The 27065-nt window shown below is 32.3% G+C and overlaps 3 protein-coding genes across 4 annotated transcripts; 2 read left to right on the forward strand and 1 right to left on the reverse strand.

Moving 5' to 3' along the window:
* The first annotated feature begins 1493 nt into the window (after nucleotides 1-1493).
* On the forward strand, nucleotides 1494-8452 carry LOC21405168 (RING-H2 finger protein ATL34). Of its 2 annotated transcripts, XR_002901586.1 has the most exons (4): nucleotides 1494-1657; nucleotides 3320-3421; nucleotides 3728-3809; nucleotides 7580-8452. XR_002901586.1 is itself a non-coding variant. In XM_010091532.2 (3 exons), the coding sequence occupies exon 3, from the start codon at nucleotides 7592-7594 to the stop codon at nucleotides 8126-8128; it is 537 nt and encodes a 178-aa protein (XP_010089834.1). In that variant the 5' UTR covers nucleotides 3200-3421; nucleotides 3728-3809; nucleotides 7580-7591; the 3' UTR covers nucleotides 8129-8452. The 2 variants fall into 2 exon arrangements, 1 of the variants encoding a protein (XP_010089834.1); XM_010091532.2 differs by lacking the exon at nucleotides 1494-1657 and having other exon boundaries at nucleotides 3200-3421.
* Nucleotides 8453-16682: 8230 nt separating this feature from the next.
* On the forward strand, nucleotides 16683-19676 carry LOC21405169. Its single transcript, XM_024161261.1, has 7 exons — nucleotides 16683-16844; nucleotides 17331-17432; nucleotides 17555-17767; nucleotides 17923-18078; nucleotides 18452-18505; nucleotides 18663-18800; nucleotides 19314-19676. Exons 1-7 carry the CDS (start codon nucleotides 16683-16685, stop codon nucleotides 19674-19676), a joined length of 1188 nt encoding a protein of 395 aa, XP_024017029.1.
* A 3834-nt stretch (nucleotides 19677-23510) lies between these two features.
* On the reverse strand, nucleotides 23511-25459 carry LOC21405170. Its single transcript, XM_010091534.2, has 5 exons — nucleotides 25300-25459; nucleotides 24914-25167; nucleotides 24470-24681; nucleotides 23945-24206; nucleotides 23511-23871 (listed from the first exon to the last, which is right to left on the reverse strand). Exons 1-5 carry the CDS (start codon nucleotides 25304-25306, stop codon nucleotides 23521-23523), a joined length of 1086 nt encoding a protein of 361 aa, XP_010089836.2. The 5' UTR covers nucleotides 25307-25459; the 3' UTR covers nucleotides 23511-23520.
* Between the last annotated feature and the right edge of the window lie 1606 nt (nucleotides 25460-27065).

Here is a 27065-nt window from a genome sequence, read left to right on the forward strand (position 1 = left end):
TTATTTAATATATTATTACATGTTTTCAAAAATTAAACCACCAAACGCAGTTTCAGTTTTTTTTAAAACTGAAATCAATCTCTAAATAAAACTACCAAACGCATTTTTAGAAATAATTCAAAAATGAAACTAAAAACGTTTTCATTTTCATTTTCGTACAGAAAATAAAAATGTTTTGGAACCAATTCCAAATGCACCCGAAATGAAATAATGGATTTGGGGACTCACGTATTACACCCACCCACATCAGCTTTTTTTTTTCTTTTTCTAACTAACTAGCACCTGGAGATTAATACGGTCTCATTTCACATTCGTGTTTTTAATTTTAAATTTTTATAGTAAAATTTTTTTAAAAAATATTATATTTAATTTTTTTATTATAGTAAAAAATTTTAAAAAAATATTACATTTTAACTCAAATTAAAACTTTAAATTCACAAAATAAATGAGACTTATATTAACGTTTAATTTTTAAGAGGAGTGTTGCTTCCGGCAATCCAAAATTGGCTGATGAGTGGGAAAATCCTTGTGAACACTTGGATTAAAACATTAAACAACCATTTAGTTAACTGATTTGAGTTTTTAATTTGAGTTAAAATGTGACTTTTATATGTGAGAATTTTTTACTGTAGTAAAAAAGTCAAATGTGACTAATTTTTAGAATTTTTTACTGTAACAAAACTCAAATTTTAAACTCAAATCAGTGAAATGAACGAGACTTAAAGATTAAATTTTCATAAGGGCAAGCTAAGATGGATTTAAAATATTTGACAAATAACGTTGGCTCTAGTAATATTTAATGCAATTTAAAATGAGTAAAACGACCCCGTTCATTTCGTTGATTTGAGTTTAGAATTTGAGTTTTTTTACAGTAAAAAGCTCTTATAAATAATCACATTTAACTTTTTTGTTACAGTAAAAAACTCTTATATAAAATCACATATCAACTCGAATTAAAAACTCGAATCAACAAACTAAACGAACCTGTGTTGTTTTTAATAGAAGAGAAGTGCTTGATTTATAACCATTTTTGTCAGTTTCATTCATGTTTATGTTTATTTTCTGATAGTACCTAAATAACAACCATTCTCTGTGGCTCAATCTCTCTGAAAATGGCAAAAATGTTTTCTTCACTGAGCTGGGTAGTTTCTATTTACAAACTTGAGCAGAAGAACAAAATGGGAAGCTCTGCAGAGCGGTTAGGGTTTTGGTTTAGGAGCTTTCTTCTTCACCGTCCTTTTGATTTCCGTTCACGCCCTAATTCGCACAAATGAAATCGGAGAAGCAGAGTGTTAATTTGGACTTCTGAGAGGGGTTTTGGAGAATTATTGTGTGAGGGTGAGGTCTTTGCAAATTTTTTTTAAAAAAAAAAAAAGCTAAGAAAGAACTTTCTCAATGTCTATGATCAGTTGTGGTTTTTTCCCTTATAATTTCTGATCCCATTTTCTTTGCTTTGAATCCTTGGGCAACGTTGAATTTGTACAGCCCAAGTGCCTGTCTTTTCTGGGGTTGAAGAGAGTGGGTTTTGTTTATTTTGATGGAGATTTCCAAAAGGGTTGGTTGTTAAGTTCAGCTTGGAGATTACCCCTCCTCTTACTAATTTATGGACTATTGGAGAATGCTAAAGTTTGAGGTTTTCTCTGTTTGCCTTTGGAAGGTATGTGCCTAATCAGATGTTTTTTTTTTTTTTTTTTTTTTTTTTTTTTGCCCTCTTGCTGAAGCTTTAATCTCACCGAAGTATGTCCAGAGTCTAACTTCTCAAAATTGCTCTTAAAGTTGTTGATATTATTGTTTCAAGGTATATTCTGTTTCAAGGACGGAATTTTGGGGTTAGATGGAATTCACGGTATTTTGAACTTACTATCTGTTGGTGACTTTTGAAAATGCATGATGAAGCTGAACATGAATCAAATTTGGAAAGTGGCATATTCATCTTAACCACAAAGTGTATTGAACTTACCATCTGTTGGTGACCTTTTGTTTTGTTTTCATTCAGGTTGTTCTTGTTCTTGTTCTCCTTTTTTTTTTTTTTTTTTTCAGTGTTGTACATGTAATTGTTGGAGTGTCTGATTTGAACTCTCTTTTTCTTTCTGATTAATGAGGTGTCTGTATTACCCTGTATGATGTCCTTGAGTGGAAGTGTGTGTGTGTGTGTGTGTGTGTGTTTGCTTTCCTGTATGTTCATCTTAACCACAAGTGTATTTGCCGTTTGTTTATGTTGTAGTGGAACATACTTCTTGCAACTATGACAGTTATTTTATCTAGGGTCATATTGTGGACTGTGGAGTAAATTCCTTATCTGTTGGGTGGGAATGAAAAATTCCAATTCATGATCTGATATAAGACCAGGTGCTTTCTTGGGTTGCTTTTTACAGAGTTGGAAGGTATGTGCATGAGATGGTCAATAACGTGTGATGGAAAGTTGTGTTGTCAATTTGGAACGCTAGAATTTATGGATAGTTTAGAGGTTGGTTTTGTTGTTACCAATCCCTGTTAATGCTTGGAGTTTAAATCCATGCAAGTGGCATTCAATTCTGTTACATTTTTCTGTTTAACTGTTTGTATGCGTTTCTTTATTTACAGGCATAGTTAGTGGTAATCTTCTATTGATGAACTGTTTATGGTCTGTGAAGTGAGAAAGAAGGATTAGCGAGAGTTCCTTTTTTGGGATTTAGGAAATGATTGTTTCTTTGTTAACTTTAACCATTGCTGCAAGTTTGTCATATGCATTTTGTTTGGTATCTTCCCCTTTGTGTGTTCTTGTACTTCCATTTGTGTTACAAAGAGAATTTAGTGTTTATTAACCCGCTCCAATAATAATGAAGGTTGTAGTCTTATTTTGAATCCAATTTCAGTTTCTCGGTAAACTATTCTCTATTAACCTTATGGGACGGACTGTTGTGTGACTGCCACGATCTAAATGCTCAAAAAAATTATGTATGTGACACTTCAATGAATGTCTCTCTGCGCATTTAGAGGCAAAGAAAGTTGGCATTGGGTGGGTAGTGTTTGATGAAAGTTTTGTAAAGTTCTCTTTAAATATATTTCATAATGAACATTTTTCTGATAGTGCTGGGTTGTGTCAAGATCAATATATATATATATATATATATAGATATAGATATATCTACATATATGTATGCTCGACAACACATTACTTGTTTTCTTTGTCCCATGCGTATCGAAGAATAAAGAAGTTTAAGTTGAATTTAGGCGTAATATAGTGAAAGTCCAAATATGATATTCAATTGTCGACTACTAGCTGAACATTGATGACCGAAGTGGTTGATTGTTTGTTGTTTGATTTGAATACTTTTAGGTGGTAAGGTTAAATGCTTGCTGATTGTGGTTGGCTTAAGTTTGCCGTTGGACTGGGTCCCTTATAAAGCTCAGTGTTTGGTTTACCGGGAAAAAAAAAAGAGTGAGTATTTGATCTCTGTCTTTTGCTTTTCTCCATTTGGTGGGTTTGAAACTGGTTTCTCCTTTAGTTGGTTTTATGTACAATCCAAGGAGGCTTATTTTATTGTTTAGATGCTCTATCTTGTTATTATTTAATGTTTTCCTGTATTTAGAAGGCCCTTTTACGAATTGTAGTCACTTGGCTCTGTTTATTATTGGAATGGAGAGTTTTATATCTTTATGGACTTGTTATTTGGGGAAAAGTGCATTATGAGTTTACATTCCAACAGACGGGTTTAATCAACTCTTTATTATCTTTCCCAAACAGACCTTCACATTCATCCGGGCACTTTTCAGCAATTCTAGGATCCTCACATCTGACACGAGTTCATACTTCTTGGATATACGCGGTTAGTATGATCTCATTTGTTGTTCAGTATTTTTAATGGTTTTTCATCATTAGTGTATGTATACCAAATATGACACGCTCTAACTTTTCTGAACATGTAAACTTTTTTGAGAAAAAAAAAAAAACAAAATTTGTCACATCATGATGTGTTCTCCATCAGTATCAAACAATTACTTGGGAGTAATAGATGCATCTGTTAATGGATATTACAATTATATTTCCTTCTAAGTGTTTTTCAACAAGTAGAAAAATCCTTGTTTCTTTCTTAACAATGAATCAGATCCAAAATGGTTTCTTCTCGTTAATAAATTAGGTTCTTTTGTAGATTATTCTGGTGCCTTTTCACTGTATCATCCAGATACTAATTGGGTATTGATGTGACTTCTTGATTTTATGTTCTCTTTCGATGGGGTAAAGTAAAATCTGTGTATGAATTGGAGATTTTAGTGATTGCTGGAATGTTTTGGTTGTTCTTTCATCCATGACCTGTTAGGAATTTGTCAAGCATCTCAAGTTCTCATTTTAAATTATAGTGTTTTGTTTTATTTATGAGAATAAAATAAAGTGAATCCCACCTATAGAATCAGTAATTAAAAAGATCTTGGTTGGAAGAGAGCTTAATTTCAGCATTTTAGCCGAAGCAACTTATTATCTGTTATCTAGCTACTATCTGTTACAAGAGTGAGATTTCCCTTGAGTTAATGTTATTAAAAAAAAGAAAAATGTCCATTGATTTTGTCCTCTCGTGGATTTTTTCTTTAATTATATTTTTTATTAAGTTTTTTTTTTTTTTTTTTTTTTTTTTTTTTTTTTTTTGGGTATCGGAGTTGTACGTTCAATTTCATCCTAAAAGAATGTCAAGTCCTCTCTTTTTCATGTGTTTATTTAAAAATCCTAGACATAACAAACACAATGGAATATGTTTAAGCTGAAAAATAAAAATATTAGATCCTATTATAGACACGGTTCAAGCATGAATTCATTGTTTTCAAGAGTTCTCTATTTCCCTTTTCTTCTGGTTAATGATTTGGTCGACTCATATACCACTTTTAATGCCAAACAGCCCATATCATAAATTTGCAAGCTAAATAAAAGTCTCCTCTCTCTCTCTCTCTCTCTCTCTCTCTCTCTCTCTCTGTTTTTTTTTTTCTTTTTCCTTCTTCTCTCAGCTCTCTGTTTTTTCCCCTCTTGGTGTTCTCTTTTGTGGCGATTGAGAGCTAATTAAAGGGTTGAATCTCTCATATTTCTTTTGAATGCATAATGTAAAGTTACTCCTTTTCTTTTTTTCCTGGTTTAGAAGTGTTGAAATCTGAAAGCTTTAGAGCAATTCTTCATACAATTGAAAAAAGAACAAATGAACTTCATTAGCATAAGCATTCCTCATTAGGTGTTACTCTTATTCCTTGTTGTTCCCAAGTGTCTTTGCTAATTATTATCATTCCCTTTGGTTTTGCTTTACCTGAATGCTAATTGTTGGATAAAATAAAATAAACCTTAAATGAGCAGTTATAATACAGAGCTTAACACGTGCAAAGGCGAAGCACGTGGTTACAACTAGTTATTAAGATAATTATGGGCTGTTATCATATACTAACCTCATCCAAACTTCTGATTGTTACCTTCTTAAAATTATCTTCTCTAATAAAATACTCTCTCCTGTCATTTAACACGTTCCTATTCTCCACCTGATTTTAAATTCAAATTTTAAATTGGGCAGTTTATGTATCAGTAACCAACTCTCTGTATACCAAATTATTAGTTAACTGCTCTTGTTGTCTGTAATATGAGATCTGATTGGCTTGATATATATTTTTTAAAAAATAATTATTAAAGTTAAAGAAAATAGAATAACATAACTTTACGATAGTCTAATGTAAACTTATAATCTCATACTATTAACCTGATAGTACACTCCTATTATGCTTAAACATTCCTACAACTCTTCTTCCATCTCTATTATCTAATGAAAATCATTCCCTGGAATGCTGATCAAGAAGCTTTTCGACAACTCCTCCGACTAAAACAACATACTCCTGATGTGATTTTCCTTCTTGAAACCAGATTAATATCTGGTCAATTAAATAAATTTTGTCATCTCCAAAGTTCAATGATGGGTTTGAGATTCCAAGAGAAGGTTTTGGTGGTGGTCTTTTACTCCTATGGAAAGATTCGGTTGATTTTAAAATCCTTTCAACTTCAAAATGTCATATTGATTGCTATTTCAAACGTCCACAGAACTTCTCTTTTCATTTCTCTGGTGTCTATGGTGCTCCTGAATCCTGTAACAGGAAATTTACCTGGGACTCTTAAGACGTTTAAGTGTGATTGCAACTTCTCAGCCTTGGCTTGTTATGGGGGTCTTAATGAAATTCTCTTTACAAGATAAAGTTGGTGGTGCTCTTCGTTCAGAAAGACAACTGGATGATTTCAAGAACTGTTTAGATGATTGTAATCTTTCTCCGATTGACTTTGAGGGACCAAGATTGACTTGGGATAACAAATGGCCAGACCATTCCAATATAAAAGAAAGACTTGATTGGGCTCTTTGTAATCCGTTATTCTCTCAATCTCATTTGGATATTTCCTTATTCCATATAGATTTTTTTGGTTCTGATCATCGTGCTCTCAAGATTTCTCTGACTCTATCGTCTAATCTCCCCTTTTCTATTCGAAAGAGATCTCGTTTTTGTTTTGGAAAAATGATTCTGAATGTGAATTCATCATTAAAACAAAATGGCAAAAATTGGATCCTTCTTTCTCTCACTTCTTATCTTTCCAATCTCCAAGGTATTTCTTCCTCTCTCACTTCTTATCTCTCCATTCTCCAAGATATTTCTTTTTCCATTTCATTGTTTATAATCATATTTCTCTCTCTTAATTGTATTTTACATTATATACTGAGTCATAAATGTCATAAAATTCACCACACAAACTGTTATTTATTAATTTATTTTCGATTTCACAGTAATTGTTAAAAAGTTATTTTGTACACTTGATTCGGAAACTTACTCTGTTTGAATCATTACTACATTGTTAATTCATTACTTTTTGATAAGAAACAAAGAAAACTCTATTGAATAAGATTATAATACGAATGAAGCTTCAAGATGGATGAGAAATCCATCTTTAAGCAGAAAAGGAAGATACAAATCACATAATCTAAGAACTAACAGTAGCAAATTGATAAGCCTCCTGTTATTTTTCATTATGCAAGGAAGAATAAAACGAAGGCAGGGTCTTAAGTGTGGTTGTTAGTAATTGGCTGTGAGTTTATACGGTTTGTTTGCTCTGTCATGTTTAGTCTGGTATGACTGGTCAGTGGTAATGCGTAGATAATATGACAGGTGATGTAGTATAACACTAGAAGTGTATAATAGGTGGTTCTAGAGAAATTAGTTAGGCAGGTGAGTTCTTTGATGTAAACTTTTGGAAAATCCAAGAGCGGAAGAGTGCACGGTCTCTCCAATACCACCCTTGTTAATGATTGTTCTTCAAAAAAGCTTTCGATTTTCTTTGGTTCAGTTTCTTTAATTCTAGACAGTGTTATCTTTTTCTTTTCTTTTAAGATTTTGATTTCTTTAGTTATATTTATTTTGTTACGTGCATCTTGTATCTGTTGTATATCTTAGTATACATGGTTGTGACAGTGCTATGCATTTGAATATGAATCTCTATTGTTTCTTTTCTTAAAGATTAAACAATTGACTTTGTCAGATTATAATTCTTAATGGAGTCCAATACTTAATCTCTATTGTGAATTGAATTTAACAGATTCAGAAGGTTATGATATATCTCATCCTCTTGCCGTTTTCTATCGCTCTAGTTGTTGGTGCTCAGCAAGGACAAGCGACACCAGACCCGTTAACTGAAGTCGACACGAGGTGCCTGGTGAAGAAGTTTGCGGACCTAGTGATTGTAATTGGTATTCCCGCTGGGGTGCTAACTCTAGTTGTCTTTGTGCTAATATTTTCTCTTTATCGAGCTTGTTCCCATAGGCAGCAACGGACACTTCCAGCGGCTTCCTCAGTTGCAACACCACAGGGTTATGTAGCAACTGAAGCTACAACTTCAGCCGTGGTGCCAACACAAAGCGTTGGTTCAGCTGTGATCGGGAGTTTTCCACTTCACAGCTTTCCAAGTGAGGGGAGCGCCACGTTTGGTGATACATGTGGTATTTGCATCGAGGACTTTGCTGATGGAGAAACCTTGCGTAGTTTCCCGAACTGCGGTCACCTATATCACTCCGAGTGCCTCGAGGGTTGGCTGAATGGTGATGGAGGAAAATGGTGTCCTTGCTGTAAACGTGATCTTGTTGCATGACCTTAAACTAAACTTTTAGTTTGTAGGTGTTTTATCATGTAACATATACTGTATATTTGGCATTTACTCATTTGGGATTATGTGGTAACAAGTAACAACTAGGTATCGTTATTGAAGCAAATACGGGAATGCCAAGAGGATTAGCCGTGACACACTTGGATGAGCATGTAGAGTGTAGGAAAAGCTGTAAAGTAATTCTTCTTATCTATTTTCAGAAGGAAATATATACACCATACGGAAATCAATTTAGATCCTAGAATAAAGAATATATATTGTCATTGCCTATTCACATTCCTACATAAATGTAAACAAATCAATTCAGTTGACCGAGATGATTGGAAGAGATTCCTCACTTTGTGCATTGATTGGCTTTTCATTCCTTGACACTCCTTCTCAAGTTAGGAATGTATGTTGATAATTCCTAACATGCCAAGTAAAGTCGAAAAATGTGAAGAACTCAATGGCTTCGTGATGTGGATATGTGACTCATTTTGATCATTCTTTCTTGAACATTTTCTCGTATAAGATGACAATCAATTTCTATATGTTTTGTTTGCTCATGAAAAATCGGGTTTAAAGCAATATGCAGTGCTGCTTGATTGTCACAATATAAATTGACATAATGTGAGTGTTGGATGCCCAAGTCTTGTAGCTTGTACTTTAACCAGGTAATCTCACAGCAAGTTGTAGCCATAGATCGGTATTCGGCTTCTACGCTAGATTAGGATACTGTAGTTTGCTTCTTAGGTTTTCAAGAAAATGATGAATTTCCAAGAAATATGCAATACCCTATAACAAATCGCCGTGTATCTCGACATTTGGCCAATCTGCATCTCAAAAGGCATTTAATTAAATTGAACTATCTGTAGGAAGAAAAATTCCTTGACCTGGTGTTTGCTTCACATAGCGTAATACACGATAAGCTGCTTCTAGGTGTGGAACTCGTGGTTTGTCCATAAATTGACTTAGTACATGGACTGCATATGCCGAGTCTAGGTCGTGTGATAGTCAAATAAATTAGTTGTCCAACGAGCCTTCGATATGAAGAGTGATCACTAATATAGTCACCATCAAACTTCTAAGGGATAAGTTTTGCTCCATTGGAAAAGAGCCTGGTTTCGCCCCTAGATATCCAACATCTTCGAGAATTTGGAGAGCAATTTTCGTTGTGAAAGAGCAATGCCTTTGTTGGATCAAGCAACTTCTATTCCTAGAAAATACTTCAATTGCCCAAGGTCCTTCAATTTAAATTGATCCCTTAAAAATGACTTGGTATCTTCAATGTCTTGTAGATTATTTCCTGCTAGGATGACATCGTCTACATAAATGAGGAGAGCAGTGAATTTACCATCCTAGGATTGGACGAACAAGGAATAGTCGGCCTTTGATTGTTTGAAGTTAGCTCGTTTGAGGGCAGTGGAGACTGGAGAGTTTGATAAATCATTGGCGAGAAGCTTGTTTGAGACTGTACAATGATTTGTGAAGCTTGCAAACTCATGTCAACCCCTTTCGTCCGAAATCAGGAGTTAAAGACATGTAAACATTTTTATCAAGATCTCCATGTAAGAAAGCATTATTGACGTCAAGTTGGTGAAGATGCCAATGTTGAGTTGAGGCGACAGCAAGGAGGAGACGAACAGTCACAAGCTTTGCAATTGGAGCAAAAGTCTCACTATATTCTAATCATTCAATTTGGTTGTATCCTTTGGCTACCAATTTTGCCTTATAACACTCGACAATACCATCGGGTTTGAATTTGATCTTGTATACCCATTTGCATCCAACTGGTTTCTTCCCTGGAGGAAGTGCCTGAAGAGACCATGTTCCATTAGCCTTGAGTGCTGCAAGTTCTTGTTGCATAGTAAGGCACCAATTGGGATCACGAACTGCCTGTTCAAAGGATGTTGGTTCTTTTTGTGTTGAAAGAGAAGTGGTGAAAGCATAGTATTTGGGTGATAACTTATCTTACGAAAGTACATCAAATAAGGGATAAATAATACATGTTGCTTTAACCATTGCTAAGTTAGATGACGGGACAGGACATTCTTTGAAGGAAGAGAAATACCAACACGATACTCACAAAGATAACTAAGTGCTGTTGTTGTTTGTGTCAATCGTGAGAGAGGAATGTGTGATTCATGGGAATCATGAGCAGTGGGTGGACTAATATTTGGTGAGAGTAAATCAACGGAGATAGCTTTAGTGACAGAGTTTGAAGGAGAGGCTTCTTGATAAATTGGTGCTATTTTGGTATGAATTTGTAATGATACGTCCCATTTAAGCTATTTTGTAAGAAATTCTGTTAAAATCTGGCGGAAAAAAAAGAGGGTTAAATGTGCTATTTGGTTTTAACTGTTCGATCTTAATAGAAATTTAAGGAAAGAGACCATGTGATTACATTATTCTCGTTTTTTTATATGTTTTTAATAGAAATTACAACAAAATGGTTAAGTGAGAATAATTCAAAGTTCACGAGGCAATGTGAGAATTTTTAATATAAGAGAGGGTAAAATGGAGATGACCCTAAAGTTCAGAGGGCATCTGTTATAATTATCTAAATATAAACATGGTTTATGATTTTGGGATCTATACCATTGAGTAGTATTCCCCTTGTCGTACAATAAAAATTGAGATTATAATGTGTTTAATTCCCAAATACATAACATGGAGGATGTATAATTTTTTAACCTCTCAAAAATAGAGTTGCAATGTTTTGAACCTCCCAAGAAAATGGAGTTATAATCTTGAAGTCCACACAATGATAGTAAATTTATTGAAAAATATACCCACAAGGAAGTGTGTTCTGTTTAAATTGGATGGTGCATGCAATGTGTTACGTGGACATTCATAGGCAGGGATTCTCAAAGTCCTAAAAGGAAAAAGACTAGCAACATTTGGGCCTGTTTGGGTGAGAGACCAATACAATCATAGGAGAAAGAGGAAAATAGGCCGAGACTTGAGATGAATTAAAATTAATAGGTCAATAGTTTACATAAATTAATAAATATGCTAAATTACTGTTTTCGTCTATAACTTGTCTGGTTATGAACCATAACTTGATAAGTTATTGTCCATAATTGTCCATAACTTGTCTGGCTATGAACCATAACTTGACAAGTTTATCCATAACTTATCTAGTTATTAACCATAACTGACAAGTTATGGTCTATTAATTTCTATAACTAAAAATTGGCCTATATACTTTCTTAAGCTTTTCATATTGGCATATTTTCTAATCCCTACAATCATATTGCTGTCAACTGCTGGGTTACTGACCCAGTAAAATAAAGGGTACCCACAAGGAAGTGTGATCTGTTTAAATTGGATGGTGCATGCAATGTGCTGCGTGGACATCATATGCAGGATTGGATAATTTTCACAAATACCCCTTAAAATGGTACTATTAAAGATTTTTGGGTCTGAACATTAACCTATTGAATTATGCCCTTTTAGAGTAAGTAATTTAACATATTATTATCTATAATGTAACAAATTACGCTGGCGGCAATTCTCCAATCATGGGCGGATGGCGTAATTTGATAAATTATTATCAAAGGGGTAGATTATCACAGTAAAAGAATAAAACTCTAAAAGGATGTGTTTTTGAGGGTCAGTTTTTACAATTTTCTTGCAGGGATTCTCAGAAGTCACTAAACGAAAGAGAGTAGCAACATTTGGGCCAGTTTGGGAAAAGATCAATACAATCATATTGCTGTCAACTGCTGGGTTACTGACCCAGTAAAATAAGGGCTCTTTACACATATAACAAAAATTAGGGAGAGAATTATGAAAATTAAAAATAGCACTCAAATGGTAAAATATTATTTATGTTACTATATAAAAAATAAACAATTAACATTCAATTAATAAAAAGAAAACATAAACATAATAACACTTAATTATTTAAAATAACATAAATAATAGGCTCGACGAAGGTCATCTGTAAAGAAGGTATAAAGCTTGTACGGAGGCAGGCAAAGAAACAAAAATGGCCAATTGACTTCACCTAATCAAAGGTTGCATCGATGGAACTTTGATAATTGCATGAGGCAATAAATTCGCCAATAAATTCAATATAAAGTTTTAGTTACATAGACTTTTAAGTTTCATTTCACAATTCTTCTAAAACTAGAATTATAAATCCAATTATTTCCAAAATCACACAAAAAGAGATAAATGAGTTTAATCCAAAATAAACTCTAAAAATCACAAAGAGCGAACAGCATCATCTTGAAATTTGATTCCCTTTAAAAAGATACATAGACAACCTAACAAAATAAATTAGGTGAAATGAGAGAAAATTTGGCACAATAATGATTCTATACATGCCTTTGTAACAATGCTGTTTTAGCTGATTTGGCATAATAAGGAAAGCGTCTTTTTCTCCAAAAAAAACAAAAAAAAACAAAAAAAGAAAGAAAGAAAGGAAAGTGTTTTTTGGATGATGAATGACAATGGGACCCGTTCACTTTGTTGATTCGAGTTTAGATATAACTTTATGTGAGAGCTTTTTACTATAGTAAAAAAGTTAGATGTGATTGTTTCTGAGAGTTTTTTACTGTAGTAAAACTCAAATTTTAAACTCAAGTCGGTAAAATAAACGAGGCTAATTAGACTCATACGAGTACGAGGAAGATTTTTTTTTTTTTTTGGCAAATGTTATGTTTTCTTTTTTGAGAAAGAAGATTTGAGTTCCACTTATATTTTTGTTGCTTCTTGATCTTATCCGGATTCTTAGAAAAATGAGTTAAATACCTATCAATAAAAAATAAAAAAAGTAACCAACAGGCTTCTTTGAGTTTTTTTTTTTTTTTTTGACATGATGCATAAGATTCCGAACATTATTCGTTATGTATTTATTATTATGGAAACAGAATATCAATAAAGCCTGCGCTAATTTCATTCTCAGTGGACATAATTAAGGGAAGTAATTAAATTTGCATGATCAATGGAAAAATATATTAAGGGAAGTAATTAAATTTGCATGATCAATGGAAAAATATTTGGTGCACGTTTATGGATTTTCAACGCTTTGAAACTTATTTGTATTTAGATAGGCGTTTGATTGATGTTTGCTTGTCATTTGCTATTGGGAACACAAAAAAAAGGGGGAAAAAAAAAAACAGAGAGAGAGAGAAAGAGAGAAGAAATTAAATAATTATGAAATGAGACAGGGATGAGCTGATTAAGAGGAGGAACATGAAAAGAAAAGGAAAATGAAAAATAAGAAAGAATCTTTATGGATTCTTCGGAGCAAAAAAAAAAAAAATCTTTATGGATTCTAGGGTTTCGCAGATTGCAATATATTTACTTTTTCCCACATTAGTATACAGAAAATTAAATTACATTTATGAAATTATTTTGAAGTTGCCTTTTTTTGTTTTTGTTTTTTGAGGTAAAGATTTCAAGATTTTGCAACTGTAATAAGTATCAAATGTATATAATATGAATGATTATATTCATACCCACTGAATTAATTAATACCCCACAATTCATAATTTATATTTATTATAATTTTGAAATTATATTGAAACCATTAATTTAACCTGACAAAACTATAAATAGAAATAGTATATTTTTTTTCAAAATTTTTAAAAAAAAAGTTAAAAGAGCATATACCCACCTTAATTATAATCAGAAAGTATTTTTTAAAAGGAATAAAAAGATATCCCACATCTCTATTGTACGCTAATTTACTCATCTTTTAAATCCTAAACTTTTCTCTATTAAATTTTTTTTTTTTGTTGAAAATTTCAATGGAGGTTTCAATTGAAAATAAAAAGAGTCATCAAATACTAAAGTATGTATTTCTTATAATAGAAAATCTCCTTACGATATGCATCATCATCATTGTGCATCTATTTTTTTTTTTTTTTTTTGATGAATAACATCTGGCTGCTTTTTGTGTTATCGAAGCTTTGTTTTTATTTAATAATAATAAAAAAGAATGTCAAGCATGATTGATAAATAAGGACAAAAAGAGAAAAGTAAATAAAGAATTGCAATAATTTTGAAAAGGAAATATAACATAAGTAGTTGAAAGGTATTATAGTCTCGTTCATTTCACTTATTCGAGTTTTCAGTTTTAGGTTTTTACAGTAAAAAATTCTTAGAAAATGTCACATTTAACTTTTTTTGTTACAGTAAAAAGCTCTCAGAAAATGTCACATCTCAGTTCGAATTAAAAACTCGAATCCGCGAAGTGAATGAGGCCTATATAATTTTAATGAATCAAATCAAAATTAAGAGTAGGTAGAAATGTGAGAATATTAAATTAGATATTGCTGTGTGGGAAAATATACGTTGACACGTCGGACAGCGACTATGCTTCACATGGCCCCATGCTTGCCACGTCACATAGACATCGACGCCTGAATTGATTCCCCTCCCCCATATGGTATATGAACCGAGTGCATAAGGGGGGATGATACCGTCGACCCTATATGCCGTCGAGGGCTGCTAATCTGCGTACAGCGATAGGGTCGACCGAGAGAGAAGCCACACCTTGCAAAGTAAAGCGTAGGCGCATAGGACATAACGCAATCAACTGGGACCATATCCCAAGGAAGACCTCTGAGGTGACAAGCTGGAGATCCCTAGGTTGCGTCTGGGTTTGAAAAAGGTCGGTTGCACAAGGAATGATTACGAGCCCCTAAAATTGTCTGGAACGGACGAATAGATATTACAGAGGATCTGCAGAGTCGTAATGGGGGGACAAATTGGATGAGTGAGCAGTCCAAAAGGCGTTGACAGGCTACGATCTAGGCAAATGAGATAGTAGGCCACTCGAGTGGACGGGCCACTTGAAAGGAACTGTCAAAAGGCCCTAAAAGCTGCCCGCCGTAGAATAATATTCATATGTAACTTATAAGCTATAAAAGGGGAAAAGCCCCTAAGAGGAAGAAGAGGATTTTTTATGTAACTTAAAAGGAACAAAAGAGAGAAATACAATACATTGAATGTAGCTATTTCTTCATAAGGGTGAACCACTATAAAATTTCCGTGCGTTTTTACTTTCATAAACACACAATATCAAATTCTCTTCACAGTACATCCAAAACATCAACACAAACTCTAGAATACTCAGTTAAATTATAAGTTTTAAACCGGTAACCCAACGGGCCACCGCAAGGTAATCTGGTGCACTTTTGTTGACGAAAACCGACCGTCAACAGATATAATGAAGATTATATCTATAAAAGGATAAAATTTTCAAATGTTTATTAAAAGAGTATTAATTATTGAGTACATCATGAAAATTTTAGGCTGCAAATATAATTACTCATATTATATATATTTTCATCAGTAAATTAGGCAATACCCTGTCAATATCACTACACGCGTTTCAACTGTTGACATCTCTACCTATCCATCATCTGTGAACCTATACATTTTTTTTTTTTTTTATTAACGATCTATATTGTTCAATTATGTTTTATTGTTCCTCTGTTTGTCTTCTTTCTGATTTCTGATCTGTTTTTGTATATGCATGCATAAATTCATGTCCGTACTAACACTAAAAAGTGGGACACAAATAAAAACAAAATTTATAAACTAAAATTAAAGAAAAATGTAAAACTTGTGCATAAATAAAAAAAATATAAAACAAATATAAGCATACAATTATTCTCTTAAGAGAGGAAAAAAAGCTATAAGAAACTAATAAAATAATATAAAAGATTTGTTTTTCTGCGTACAACCCACCCTTTTTTTTATTAAAGTTTGCTTTTCATTTTTATTTTTTATTTTTTTGGGAAACCTATTACGAGCATCAGTACCCGCTAACTAGTATAAGCCTTTGACATTCACGTATCCAAACTCATATTTGATTAAGATTTCCTTTGAACGAAAAAAAGTAGGAAAACTAAAATGAGGGAATAAAAGGGAGGATAATAAAGAACAACAGATGTAGTTTCCTACTTAAGGTTTCCTATAGAAAGCAAATATAATTAACATTTATGAAATTGTTCTAAGCTTGCAAAATTTTGAAAGGATTATTAGCATTAAATCTTAATTAATTACTAACACAAATTATATAATACCATATATATATATTTTTTTTATTTTTTTTTATTGATAGAATATGTAATACCATATATAGCACCATAAGAGGCCACTATATATATGTGCGTATATACAAGCAAGGCGTCCATAAACTCATCTCATAACATATATTGGCTGCCTACTAGGTATTTGATTTTCTCTAATTTCCTGTTTTTTCATGCCAAAATCTTCGTGCAGATTGTTTTTGTTCATGAACTTGTCCAATATATATGGTTTCAAGGTTTATGGTTTTTATATTTTAAATTTCTTCTTTTGAGCCACATAATAGAAGAAAACACCGTTCCAAACTCTTGATATTCCTTAGTTTTTTTTAAGGCTTTAATTTACCTAAACAATTGTATTTTTGCAATAGGCACTCATATTCAAGTTCATATTTTTTGTGTATTACATAGCAGATACACGTTTCTGTGTGTACAAAACTTTTATTGGATTTATTTTTTTCGTCAATATTTTTTTGTTCATGTAATTTTGCGACAGATCACACCAATCCATGGCAATCAGAGGATCAATCCTACTTTTCGCAGTTCTATTGTGTTGCTTTTGTTGCTATGGAAAAGTTGAAGGAGGCAACAGGAAATTATCAAGGAAAGAAGATTTGGAAATTGAAAAGCAACTTAAGCTTTTGAATAAGCCAGCACTCAAGACTATAAAAGTAAATCTTTTCATCTATTTATCTCTTCTTGATCGGATTCTGATTCTCTTGTAGTTTCGGATCATATCCTTAATTTTACTAAAATCTTAAGAAAATTAATAATCAGAACGTTAGAAATGTTGCAATTGCTTTGAAAATCAATTTATTGTGTTAAAAACTTTTTACTACAAAATTGCGGGGAACTTTGATATAGTTGTCGGTTTCGAAAACTACTAAATAATCATATTTTATGCCTTATTTTGACGTGGGATAATTACAAACTCCCGATTTTGAGTTATGTCTCTGACATATGATTAACGTTTTTATTCAGTAGTTCATAGCAATCTCTGACAATTGAAAATCATAACTATTTTTTTTTTTTTTTTTTTGGGTATAAACAATATTTCTTCTTTATTTTTTTTTAGATATATACCCTTTATTCTCACGAAAATAAAGGTATGAACTCTTTCAATCATACTTGACATAACTTTCTTTGTACATGTGCAGACTGAAAGTGGAGATATCTATGATTGTGTTGATTTCTACAAACAGCCGGCTTTTGATCATCCATTGCTGAAGAACCACACTTATCATTATGAGGTGTTTGTTGTTCTTCTTCTTACCCAAATATTTTTTTTTCTTTGCTAATTAATTTGATAAGCACCTTTTGCATATGCAAAGTTATATATCATGATGACATGAACAAAATATATATTTGGTTTATGGATCAGACGACACCAATATCTCCGAATAAGAAGATCACTGACAAAGAACCAGCAGGGGCCGGCGAACCATTAAAAATAGGGCTGCAAGGTGAAGGTTGTCCTATTGGAACAGTTCCTATTCGGAGAACTACTAAAGAAGATCTCATTAGAGCCAAGTTATTTGCAGACACATATGCTTCAAGATTCAATCCCCTCACCGTCCAAAGGCCAGGCCTTCATGTAAGTTTTTTATTTTCACCTCTCACATTCAGCATCTTCATATATATATATATATATATTTTTTTTTTTTTCAACTATGACAATTACACTTGCATGAATGCCTTGATTTAGTCGATGCGATTCTTCATTTAATAACTGTATTGTAATTTATCCAGCGTGCCATCGTTCGAACAAGATCCGTACCTGCAAAGAAGTACAATGGAGGTGGTGGAATGGTCAGCGTATACCAGCCAAGTGTTAGTGACTCGCAGTTCAGTTCAGCTCAAATGACAATCCAAGGCGGATCAGACAACATACAAGTTGGGTGGACGGTGAGTAAGCCTCTTAGTTAATCTGATTTTAGCTAGTTTAATTTATTTAAGGCCCGTTTATTTCGCTGATTCGAGTTGAGATGTGACTTTATATGAGTTTTTTTACTGTTGCAAAAAAATTAAATGTAACTATTTCTGAGAGCTTTTTATTATAACAAAACTCGAATTCTAAATTCAAATCGGTGAAACGAACGGAACCTAAAATTTGCATGTATTCCAAGAAGGCGATCAATTTCTGGGCACATGATTTCTTAACTTTAGTTTTACAAAGTAGATAGTGGTCATGGTTTGTACTTGTTCATGTTGCTGGAAAAATATCTTGTTTGCTATAGCACTTGTTGCTTATGATTTTTAACTTCTCATCTTTCACCAGGTAAACCCTAGTTTATATGGTGACACTAAAACTCGGCTCTTCACATTTTTTAAGGTAAGTCTCGTCTGTTCTATTTGTTTTGTTTTTTTGTTTTTTTTGTTTTTTTAAAGTAAGTCTCGTCTGTTTTATTTGTTGAATATACTTGTTGATAATAAAATTTGTCAGTTAAATTTATACGTCATCTTTATTTAATTATTTATTTATTTTGCAGGCTGGTCCAACATTTTGTTTTAACACACAATGCCCGGGGTTTGTTATTGTTAATACCGACATACCTCTAGATAGCATTATTACAACAATTTCTACACGCGGCGGACCAATATATGATATGAGGCTGTTTGTTTACCGGGTAAACAACCTACTGTAAGCTTATCTGTTATTATATTAGCCTTGTTTTCCCATATCTTTGTTCTTTTAACTCGCGTTTGGTTAGTGTATTCGTGTCATGATTTAAATTATGGTTCGTAGTTTATTATAGTATTTTCTCTCACAAAAAACACACGTAAATTGAGAATGATTTTTTTTTGCTACAGTGAGTGATTCACGGGTGTAAAGCACGAACGAATAGCGTCCCAACATTCCTTTCCAAGGAATGGAGTAAATGGACGACCTTCTATCTAAAGGGGAAGGGGAGGGGGTTCGGGGGAGGGGAAGGGTCCCCTCCCTTAGCGGCCCGCTATTCCGAAGGAATGGAATAAAGGGACGACAAAAAAAGAGTTATCGGCCCACCATTCCGAAAGAATGAGATAAGGGCCGACCTTCTAAAAAGAAAAAAATATTTCAACTTGAATTAAAAACTTGAATAAGCGAATGTAAATATTCATTCTTTGTTCTTACCATACGTTTTCTTAAATGGTGACAGGACCAAGTAAGTGGAAATTGGTGGCTTGAAGTGGGACCAAACTACTCAAAAGTAGGATATTGGCCATCAAAAATATTCAGTGGCTTAAAAGACTTGGCTACATATGTTGATTGGGGAGGAGAGGCTTACAGTCCACTGGGTCAACATGGTCCTGAAATGGGTGCTGGCGATTATCTAGATGGAGACACTAACAAGGATGCATTTTGTAAGCTAGTCACAACAGTAAATGAGGCTCATAACCCCGAAGATGCCCAAAATACCGAAACGTTTTCAGATGATATTCGCTACTATCAGGTTGATGACTGGGGAGTACGAGGTCAATCTGGACATGTAATGACGTTTGGAGGGCCTGGACCGCAGTGATTTCCCTTCTTGCTACATATACAAATAAGTTTTTCTCTTAGAAAAAAGAAAAACTAGCCGAATAAATTAGTATTTTTGAGTTTTGATCTGTAGAATCTTTCCCCGTTATTTTGTTTCTCACCTCGCTACTCTAATCATATTGCCATTTTATATGTTGTGCTACTACTCTCTTTTCAACTCTTGACTTTTATCAAGCTTCAATCTTAGCAATGAAATGAAAAGCGTTCAAATTTGTGTCATCCCTGTTAAGTAGAAGATTGTTATAATTGTATATTGATGGCTGAATCTTGTTCATGCTGAAGATCTTTGCTGCCAAAAGTCATTAAACAAAATGAATTTGTGCAGCTAATAGGGAGAATACTTATAGAAATGGTTGCGAGATTTTAATCATAGAATATGGTTACTAATTCCAACCATTTTCTCGTTGAGAAAATAACTGTGAGACAAATGTGTTTTTATTATATACGTATATACATAATTGGGATTTTGGTGGAATCTAGAAAGTGTTGGTTTTGATTTGAATTTTAGTGCAAATACTAGTACTTTCTTGATTTAGTCAACCTAGATTTTGAAATACTTGGGATTTTGTGTTGTGAGTAAATGCTGATCATTTTGATTTAAACTATAAATTATTGGTTTTGATTTGTGTTTTAAATCTGATAATCGATCATTTTACTTGCTTATAATGCATGAATAAAGTCATAAGTGGGATCTTCTGTTTTTGCATTGTCATTTGTCTTTTTGATACCAGCTGGTTAAGGTTTTGAGTTTGTTCTGAGTGATTTCATCAAACTCACTTTCTTTGCTAGTACAGAATTGCCATTTTACATAGTCCTTTCTTCTACGTTTCTTTTAATGTGTTGGTCTCGTTCATTTTACCGATTTGAGTTTTTAGTTTTAAATTTCTACAGTAAAAAGCTATCAGAAAATATCACATCTAACTTTTTCTACTACAGTGAAAAACTCTCAAAAAATGTCACATCTCAGCTCGAATTGAAAATTTGAATCCACGAAGTGAACGAAGCCACCGTTTGTTTAATTCTTCTCATAGTGCATGCTTTCAACTGCTAAATAAATATCAAGCATTTATTTTTTTAAAATAATAAAATAAAATAGTTTACAACTCTTTTTGAATAGTTTCCATTTTGAAGAGCTTTTGACAGGAGTGTTTTTGTTGAAGATTGATGATTTGTGTATTACGAAGCTAAAGTAAAATTTGTAGTGTCAACATTCTCTAGAACAGATATATCTTACTTTTGTACATTATTTTCCTATATATTTTACTGGAAATATTAAAATTTTCTCGTTTATAATATTTAGGTGTATTTAACAAATAGCTCTAGTACTCCTGCAGCGACAACAATCACCTTACATGGTTATAACAAGATCTGAGAGGCCTAAACAGGCCTATTAGAGGCTTGTCTATAATCTGACTATACATATATATATATATATATATATAAGACACAAAGTTATTTTTTAATTTTCATAGTTTTATATATTGTTAAAGTCCCTTTTATGAAAACTATATACGTAAGGATTGAATATCAACATCTGTATATGCACAATATAGATTCCGTTTATTTTATCGATTCGAGTTTAGCAAAAATAAAAAGCTCTTAGAAATAATCACATCTAACTTTTTTGTTACATTAAAAAGTTCTCACATAAAGTCACATTTAAACTCGAATTAAAAACTCGAATTAACAAATTAAATGGGTCCATGGTATATACGCAAGTTATTTTTAACGTTGTCATATTTAATTCGAGAATGAGTATTCGTAGTTGTCGTCGCCAACCCTTGAAGGCATTTGGAATGATAAGGTGACAAAATTTGAGGAAACTGCACAAGCTTTTCTCGCTGCAAACTTCTCGTGCAAATCTACATCTTATATCATATGTGGCGCCCAAAAAAATAATGCCCCCACCTAAAATTTTTTTAAAAAAAAAGAGAGAATGAAGAAAAAATTAACACATAAATATGAAAATTGTGGTTCTATTCACATATTCCTTTTCACTCAATATGTCTCCTTTAAATTAAAATTTTTTATGACAAAAAGACCCACGCATAAAATGACAAAAAAAAGAGAATTATGATAAACTTAATTAAAAAAAATTGAATTTCATTATAAACAAATAAGAAACTAATTATATAAGTTTTTCTTTCAACACACCCACATAGTATAAACTATTATTATTTTTGAAATCTATAATAAAACCCTATTTTTCAACTGACAATTCAAAAAATTTACATGGAGATATTCTTAATTTTTTCTTTTCTGTTGTATGACAATTTTTCTTTTATCTTCTTTTTTTTTCATTTTATGTTTATTTTTTTCTAAATAATCGCCCGTTTGGTTCATAGATTAGAATCATGAGATTATAATCATTTTTGATTTACGTGTATTTTTTGTGAGAGAAAATACTATAACGAACCATGAATCATGATTCGAATCAGAAAATGAATCCTCCAACCAAACGGGCTCGAATCATTTTGTTTTTTAGTTGTTTATAAAGTTGATTTTGTTTTTATCTTTTGTACTCTTTTTTTTTTTTTTTATAAAATCGTTTTTATTTTTTTTCATTTTGCCTTTTTCATCAATGCCTTAATTGATATAATAAGTATGTCGCCGTGATGCTCATATTTGTGTTCTTTATTTTTTTTTAAAAAAATGTAATTATAATTTCTTATGTTTGGAAAAAGGATTCATGCATGCCCAAAACTTTTAAAAAATATATATATAGAGATAAAAAAATAATAATATGAAAGTAATAAATTAAATTAAAATGATAGGTGTGCAAAGAAAAATAAAATAGTTGGAAATTGCCTTTCAAAAAAAAAAAGGTTAAGAATTGATTATATCTCAAAAAATAGTAAAAGACAGTTTTGGAATAATAGGGGTACTGTGTAAAAAGTAAATTTAATTTTTTAAAAATTAAGTGACGTGTGTATTTAGAAGAGGGATGCGGAGAGTAAAAAAAAAAACGTGAATAGAACCATTCATCTGAAAAACTATGAGACAAAATTACTCAGGTGATAAAAGTTTTGAAAAGGAAAAATCTGGTATATTTCTCCCATAGTTTAGTTATGACCTCAAAACTGACGCTCTAATTGTCACTCTGATTTAAAATCCTCTTAAGGCTGATATTTTTGCTGCAAATCCATATCCTTCTTTGGCTGTGCTGAGCAATACTAAAATTGTTATGCTTTTCTTTCGCTTTTCCCACTTAATGTTCTCAATATGAGCTCAGTCACTGGAAAAGTGCAATCCAACAATGAAATATGATTTTATGTGAGAGCTTTTAACTGTAGTAAAAAAAATTAAATGTGAATTTTTATGAGAATTTTTAACTGTAGTAAAATTAAAATTGAAAACTCAAATTGGTAAAATGAACGAAGTTTTAGTAAAGAAATTCTTCTTTCGTATCCTTGATAAATAAAACTTATGTAGATAGTTCTGGCTAATCCCATTTTGCCTGGTACGTTTCTTTTACCATTTCAATCTGCAACGAGGACATACGTATATATTTCTGTAATCCTGTCTCACAAACATCTGGAAGTCAACATTGATACAATTCACACATTTAATATAGAACCAAATTTCCAATATTAAATACAATGTACAAGTTTACAATAATAAATACCCGAAGACAACAAAAAAAAAAAACAAAACAAAAAGGAACCTATCAATCTTCACAATCAACATCTTAAACAATGAAAAGAATGTCTAACACAATTAAGCTACCCTAAAATTGAAATAAAACTATGAATATACACAATCAATATTTTGGACAATGACAAATCAATCTGTACGATCAACATTTTAGACAGTGAAAAGAATGTCTAGCACACTTGAGACACAAACTTGGGTATGATAGGTCTATACTCAAGAGGTTCTTCTTCTTCACCAAGCAAAAGTGCTCTCAAAATAGCCTCACACAAACCATTGTAATGCACAATCAAATGGCCACCATCAGGAACCTCATGATACCGAATCCATGGGAGCTTACTTGAAACATATCTCTGAAGCTGAAATGGCACAACCTTATCTTCATAACCTTGCCAAATGTGAACATAGCTTTGGTTCCCCGAAAACGGATTGCTCATATCCAGCGGATCAAACTCCCAATTGCTGTAAGCCACCGCAAAATCATCGCGCAGGGTATCAAAAACACCTTTTTGCCTCAACTTATCCTGATGTTTCAATCACAATCTTTGTCACTTACACTTAACAAATTTGTTATAACAAGCGTGTCGTTTTTCTTACCGGAGTGAGCATCGGGAATCCTTTGGCTGTTTTGAGAACATCTACATCTCTGCTGTTGAAAAAGACCGGATTTGTTTTCATGACAGAAGTTGAAGGAAGCCATTTCTGAGTCACCCACCAATAAAGCAGTCCAGGAGCACAATTTGCAAGCAAAAGTGCACAACGAACAAGTCTTTTCCTGTAGTCTTCTCTTATCAGATTGTGAGGAAGTGAAGGCCACCAATAATTCACAACTGGGACTACAAAAGCCACACCAGCTAACCTAACCAATAATAAAAAAAAAAAAAATTTGAAGAAAAGTAAGCAAAAGTTCTTGACATAATTGTGGTACAAAACCAAAGAAGCTATAATTTAAGGCTTTTTTTTTGGCATCACTTTCATAAAATTTTACATCATTAAAATGACCAAAAGAGTGGTTCAGATTCTCTTAAGCAACATCTTGAAAAGAACTCAATTCTTCATTGAAAAATAAAAAAATAAAAAAACAGAAATTTTAGCTAAAAAGCCAGCAGTTGATCATTTTACCTGTTTGGTATGTATTTGAGGCAACTCCAGGTGGAATATGACCCCATTGAGACTCCAATCACATAAAATTTTGATCCTATCAGCAACTTATCGGCTAGTTCTTGGATGTCAAGTGCTTCACTCTTGACTGATCGCCTCGGGTTCGGATCACTTTCTCCATACCCGGCTCGATCATAGAGCAGGAAATATATTCTCAACTCATCTATGAGCTCCTGAAAACTAAACCAAAGTGAGATTCACCTCATTCAACATATACCAATTTTAAGCCACTAAGTACTTTACTTCATTGTCGCCACACTTATTGTACAACATGAAATTAATAAACCAGAACACAATAAAGTTTGGTAATCTTATAGATTTTCACATTCATAAAGTTTGGTAGATATATTAGACTTTCATGCAAGTCATTTTCTCATTATAATTTATATATCATTATATTTGTACCTGGGGTGCCAGAAAATTCATCTCTTTAGAGCTTCCAAAGCCATGAATTATAATGATCTTGTAGTTTGATGTGTTCTTTGGAACCCCTTTTTCTTTGTAAGCCAAATATCTGCCATCACTCAATCTGATTCTTGGAGAAGTAATTGGAGGATCATCAGGTAAAGCTGTACCATGTGGAGGAGGCAACTGAGTGGCCAAAAAAAGCACACCAAAAAGTCCCATCAACAACACAATTGCTGTTCTCGAAACCATCCCTGAATGTAAACAACGGACAGTTTAGTAGATCTACTTTTTTCTGTTATTCAAAATTTCAATAATGGCAAAAAAAAAAAAAAAAGCGATTTTCCTGGGAAAGTGGAGGAAAAGTAGAGGGAATTTGAGCTCACCTGACATCAGTTTACTAGAAATGCTTTGTTGGGTATCAGGGATTTCAAGAGGTCAAGATGGATTTGTTTTGTGCGTCAGAATTTTCCTTTTTTCTTTTCTTTTCGACTTGATGATAGTTAGATTTTCTACTGCTGTTTTTGCAGTGCGAAGCCCACAAACTATAGCTTTCTTTGACCAAAAAACTTTACACATTTGTTGATGCTCACAAATTCCATAACGTTTTTGGATATTCTCCAAAATGTTCTGCTTCTTTTTGGGCTTTTTCTTTTTGGGGTTTTACTCATTTTAAAATGAAAGCAGTTGTCTTCTAATGTGACCATGATGGAAATATTGTTCTCCCGCAAAAGAAAAAAAAAAATTTGTGAGAAGAAAAAGTAATCAAAATTTTGTGGTAGGATATTGAAAGACCTTAACAATTCTCCAAAAACATTAATGTGAAATCTTGTATAATTACATTAAAATTATACTAGACTAACGGTTAACCTTTAAGGTACAGAGTTTAAATCCTATATCTAAGTAAATAATAATAATAATTCTAAGGCACTGTTTATTTCATTAATTCGAGTTTAGAATTTAAGTTTTATTACAGTAAAAAATTTTCAGAGACAATCACATTTAACTTTTTTATTACAGTAAAAAGCTCTCACATAAAATCATATCTCAACTCGAATCAACGAATTAAACGGGGCCCTAAGACAATTTTTCTAAAATGATAAAAGGAGATAAAAACCCATTTTTCCCTGCAAAAATGGAAAATGCCAAACATTCTCTTTAATGTTATTAGTATGAGAGTGTGTTTGTGTGGAATTACACGCTATTATGCTAACGATAAATTTGAGATACTTTCAAGGAAAAAAAAAAAAAGGAAATAATAAAAAATATACTAATATGAAAAGCTTAAGAAAGTATATAGGCCAATTTTTAGTTATAAAAATTAATAGACCATAACTTGTCAAGTTATAGTTCATAATCAGATAAGTTATGAACAAATTTGTCAAGTTATGATTCATAATCAGACAAGTTATGGACAATAACTTGTCAAGTTATGGTTCATAACCAGACAAGTTACGGACGAAAATAGTAATTTAGCCTATTTATTAACTTATGTAAATTATTAACGTATTAATTTTAATTCATCTTAAATCTTAGTCTATTTTTCTCTTTCTCTCTAAAAAAAATTGGGACACCATGTTTTTTACCATTTTTTTTTAATTCACAATGACATCATGGGTTTTGGGCTTATACCTAAGTATGAGAATATTCTTATAGTTCCTTGTTGGACTAGTATGTTTATCAGTTTACGTCACCATTTCAGCCTATCGTCAACCCAGATGTACACGAAATAATTTCCTGTTAAGAATTCAAATTTAATTATAGATTGCGTTAGAAAATTTGCTCTTTCCTTCTTGGAAAATTTTTAAGTCTGTTCATTTCATCAATTTGAATTTAAAATTTAAGTTTTATTACAGTAAAAAACTCTCAGAAATAATCACATCTAATTTTTTTACTACAATAAAATTGTTTTACATAAAATCACATTTCAATTCGAATTAAAAATTTGAATAAACGAACTAAATGAGCTCTTAAAGTTGTCGCTCATAGATTTAAATTTTTATTCAGATAATTGATGGTTTCAAAAAGAGCTAATCCATGTGAGCTCATATTAATTCATTTACTTATCGTCAATTTTAAAATTTATATTAAACGTTGCTCCATTTAGTTACAGCAATTGGAAATAAAGAAAGTCTAACATACGAGCAACCCA

This window comes from Morus notabilis, unplaced genomic scaffold (assembly GCF_000414095.1).
Source record: "Morus notabilis unplaced genomic scaffold, ASM41409v2 Scaffold825, whole genome shotgun sequence".
In the NCBI taxonomy this organism is placed as follows: Eukaryota; Viridiplantae; Streptophyta; class Magnoliopsida; order Rosales; family Moraceae; genus Morus; species Morus notabilis.

What these genes read in the sequence shown, in the direction of transcription:
- LOC21405168 (XM_010091532.2), top strand. Translation starts at nt 7,592, where the DNA reads ATGATATATCTCATCCTCTTGCCGTTTTCTATCGCTCTAGTTGTTGGT.
- LOC21405169 (XM_024161261.1), top strand. Translation starts at nt 16,683, where the DNA reads ATGGCAATCAGAGGATCAATCCTACTTTTCGCAGTTCTATTGTGTTGC. An exon ending in ACATACAAGTTGGGTGGACG is followed by an intron (nt 18,079 to 18,451) that starts GTGAGTAAGCCT and finishes ATCTTTCACCAG; the next exon opens with GTAAACCCTAGTTTATATGG. An exon ending in TGAGGCTGTTTGTTTACCGG is followed by an intron (nt 18,801 to 19,313) that starts GTAAACAACCTA and finishes AAATGGTGACAG; the next exon opens with GACCAAGTAAGTGGAAATTG.
- LOC21405170 (XM_010091534.2), bottom strand. An exon ending in CTCAAATACATACCAAACAG is followed by an intron (nt 24,207 to 24,469) that starts GTAAAATGATCA and finishes ATTATTGGTTAG; the next exon opens with GTTAGCTGGTGTGGCTTTTG. An exon ending in GATTCCCGATGCTCACTCCG is followed by an intron (nt 23,872 to 23,944) that starts GTAAGAAAAACG and finishes TTGAAACATCAG; the next exon opens with GATAAGTTGAGGCAAAAAGG.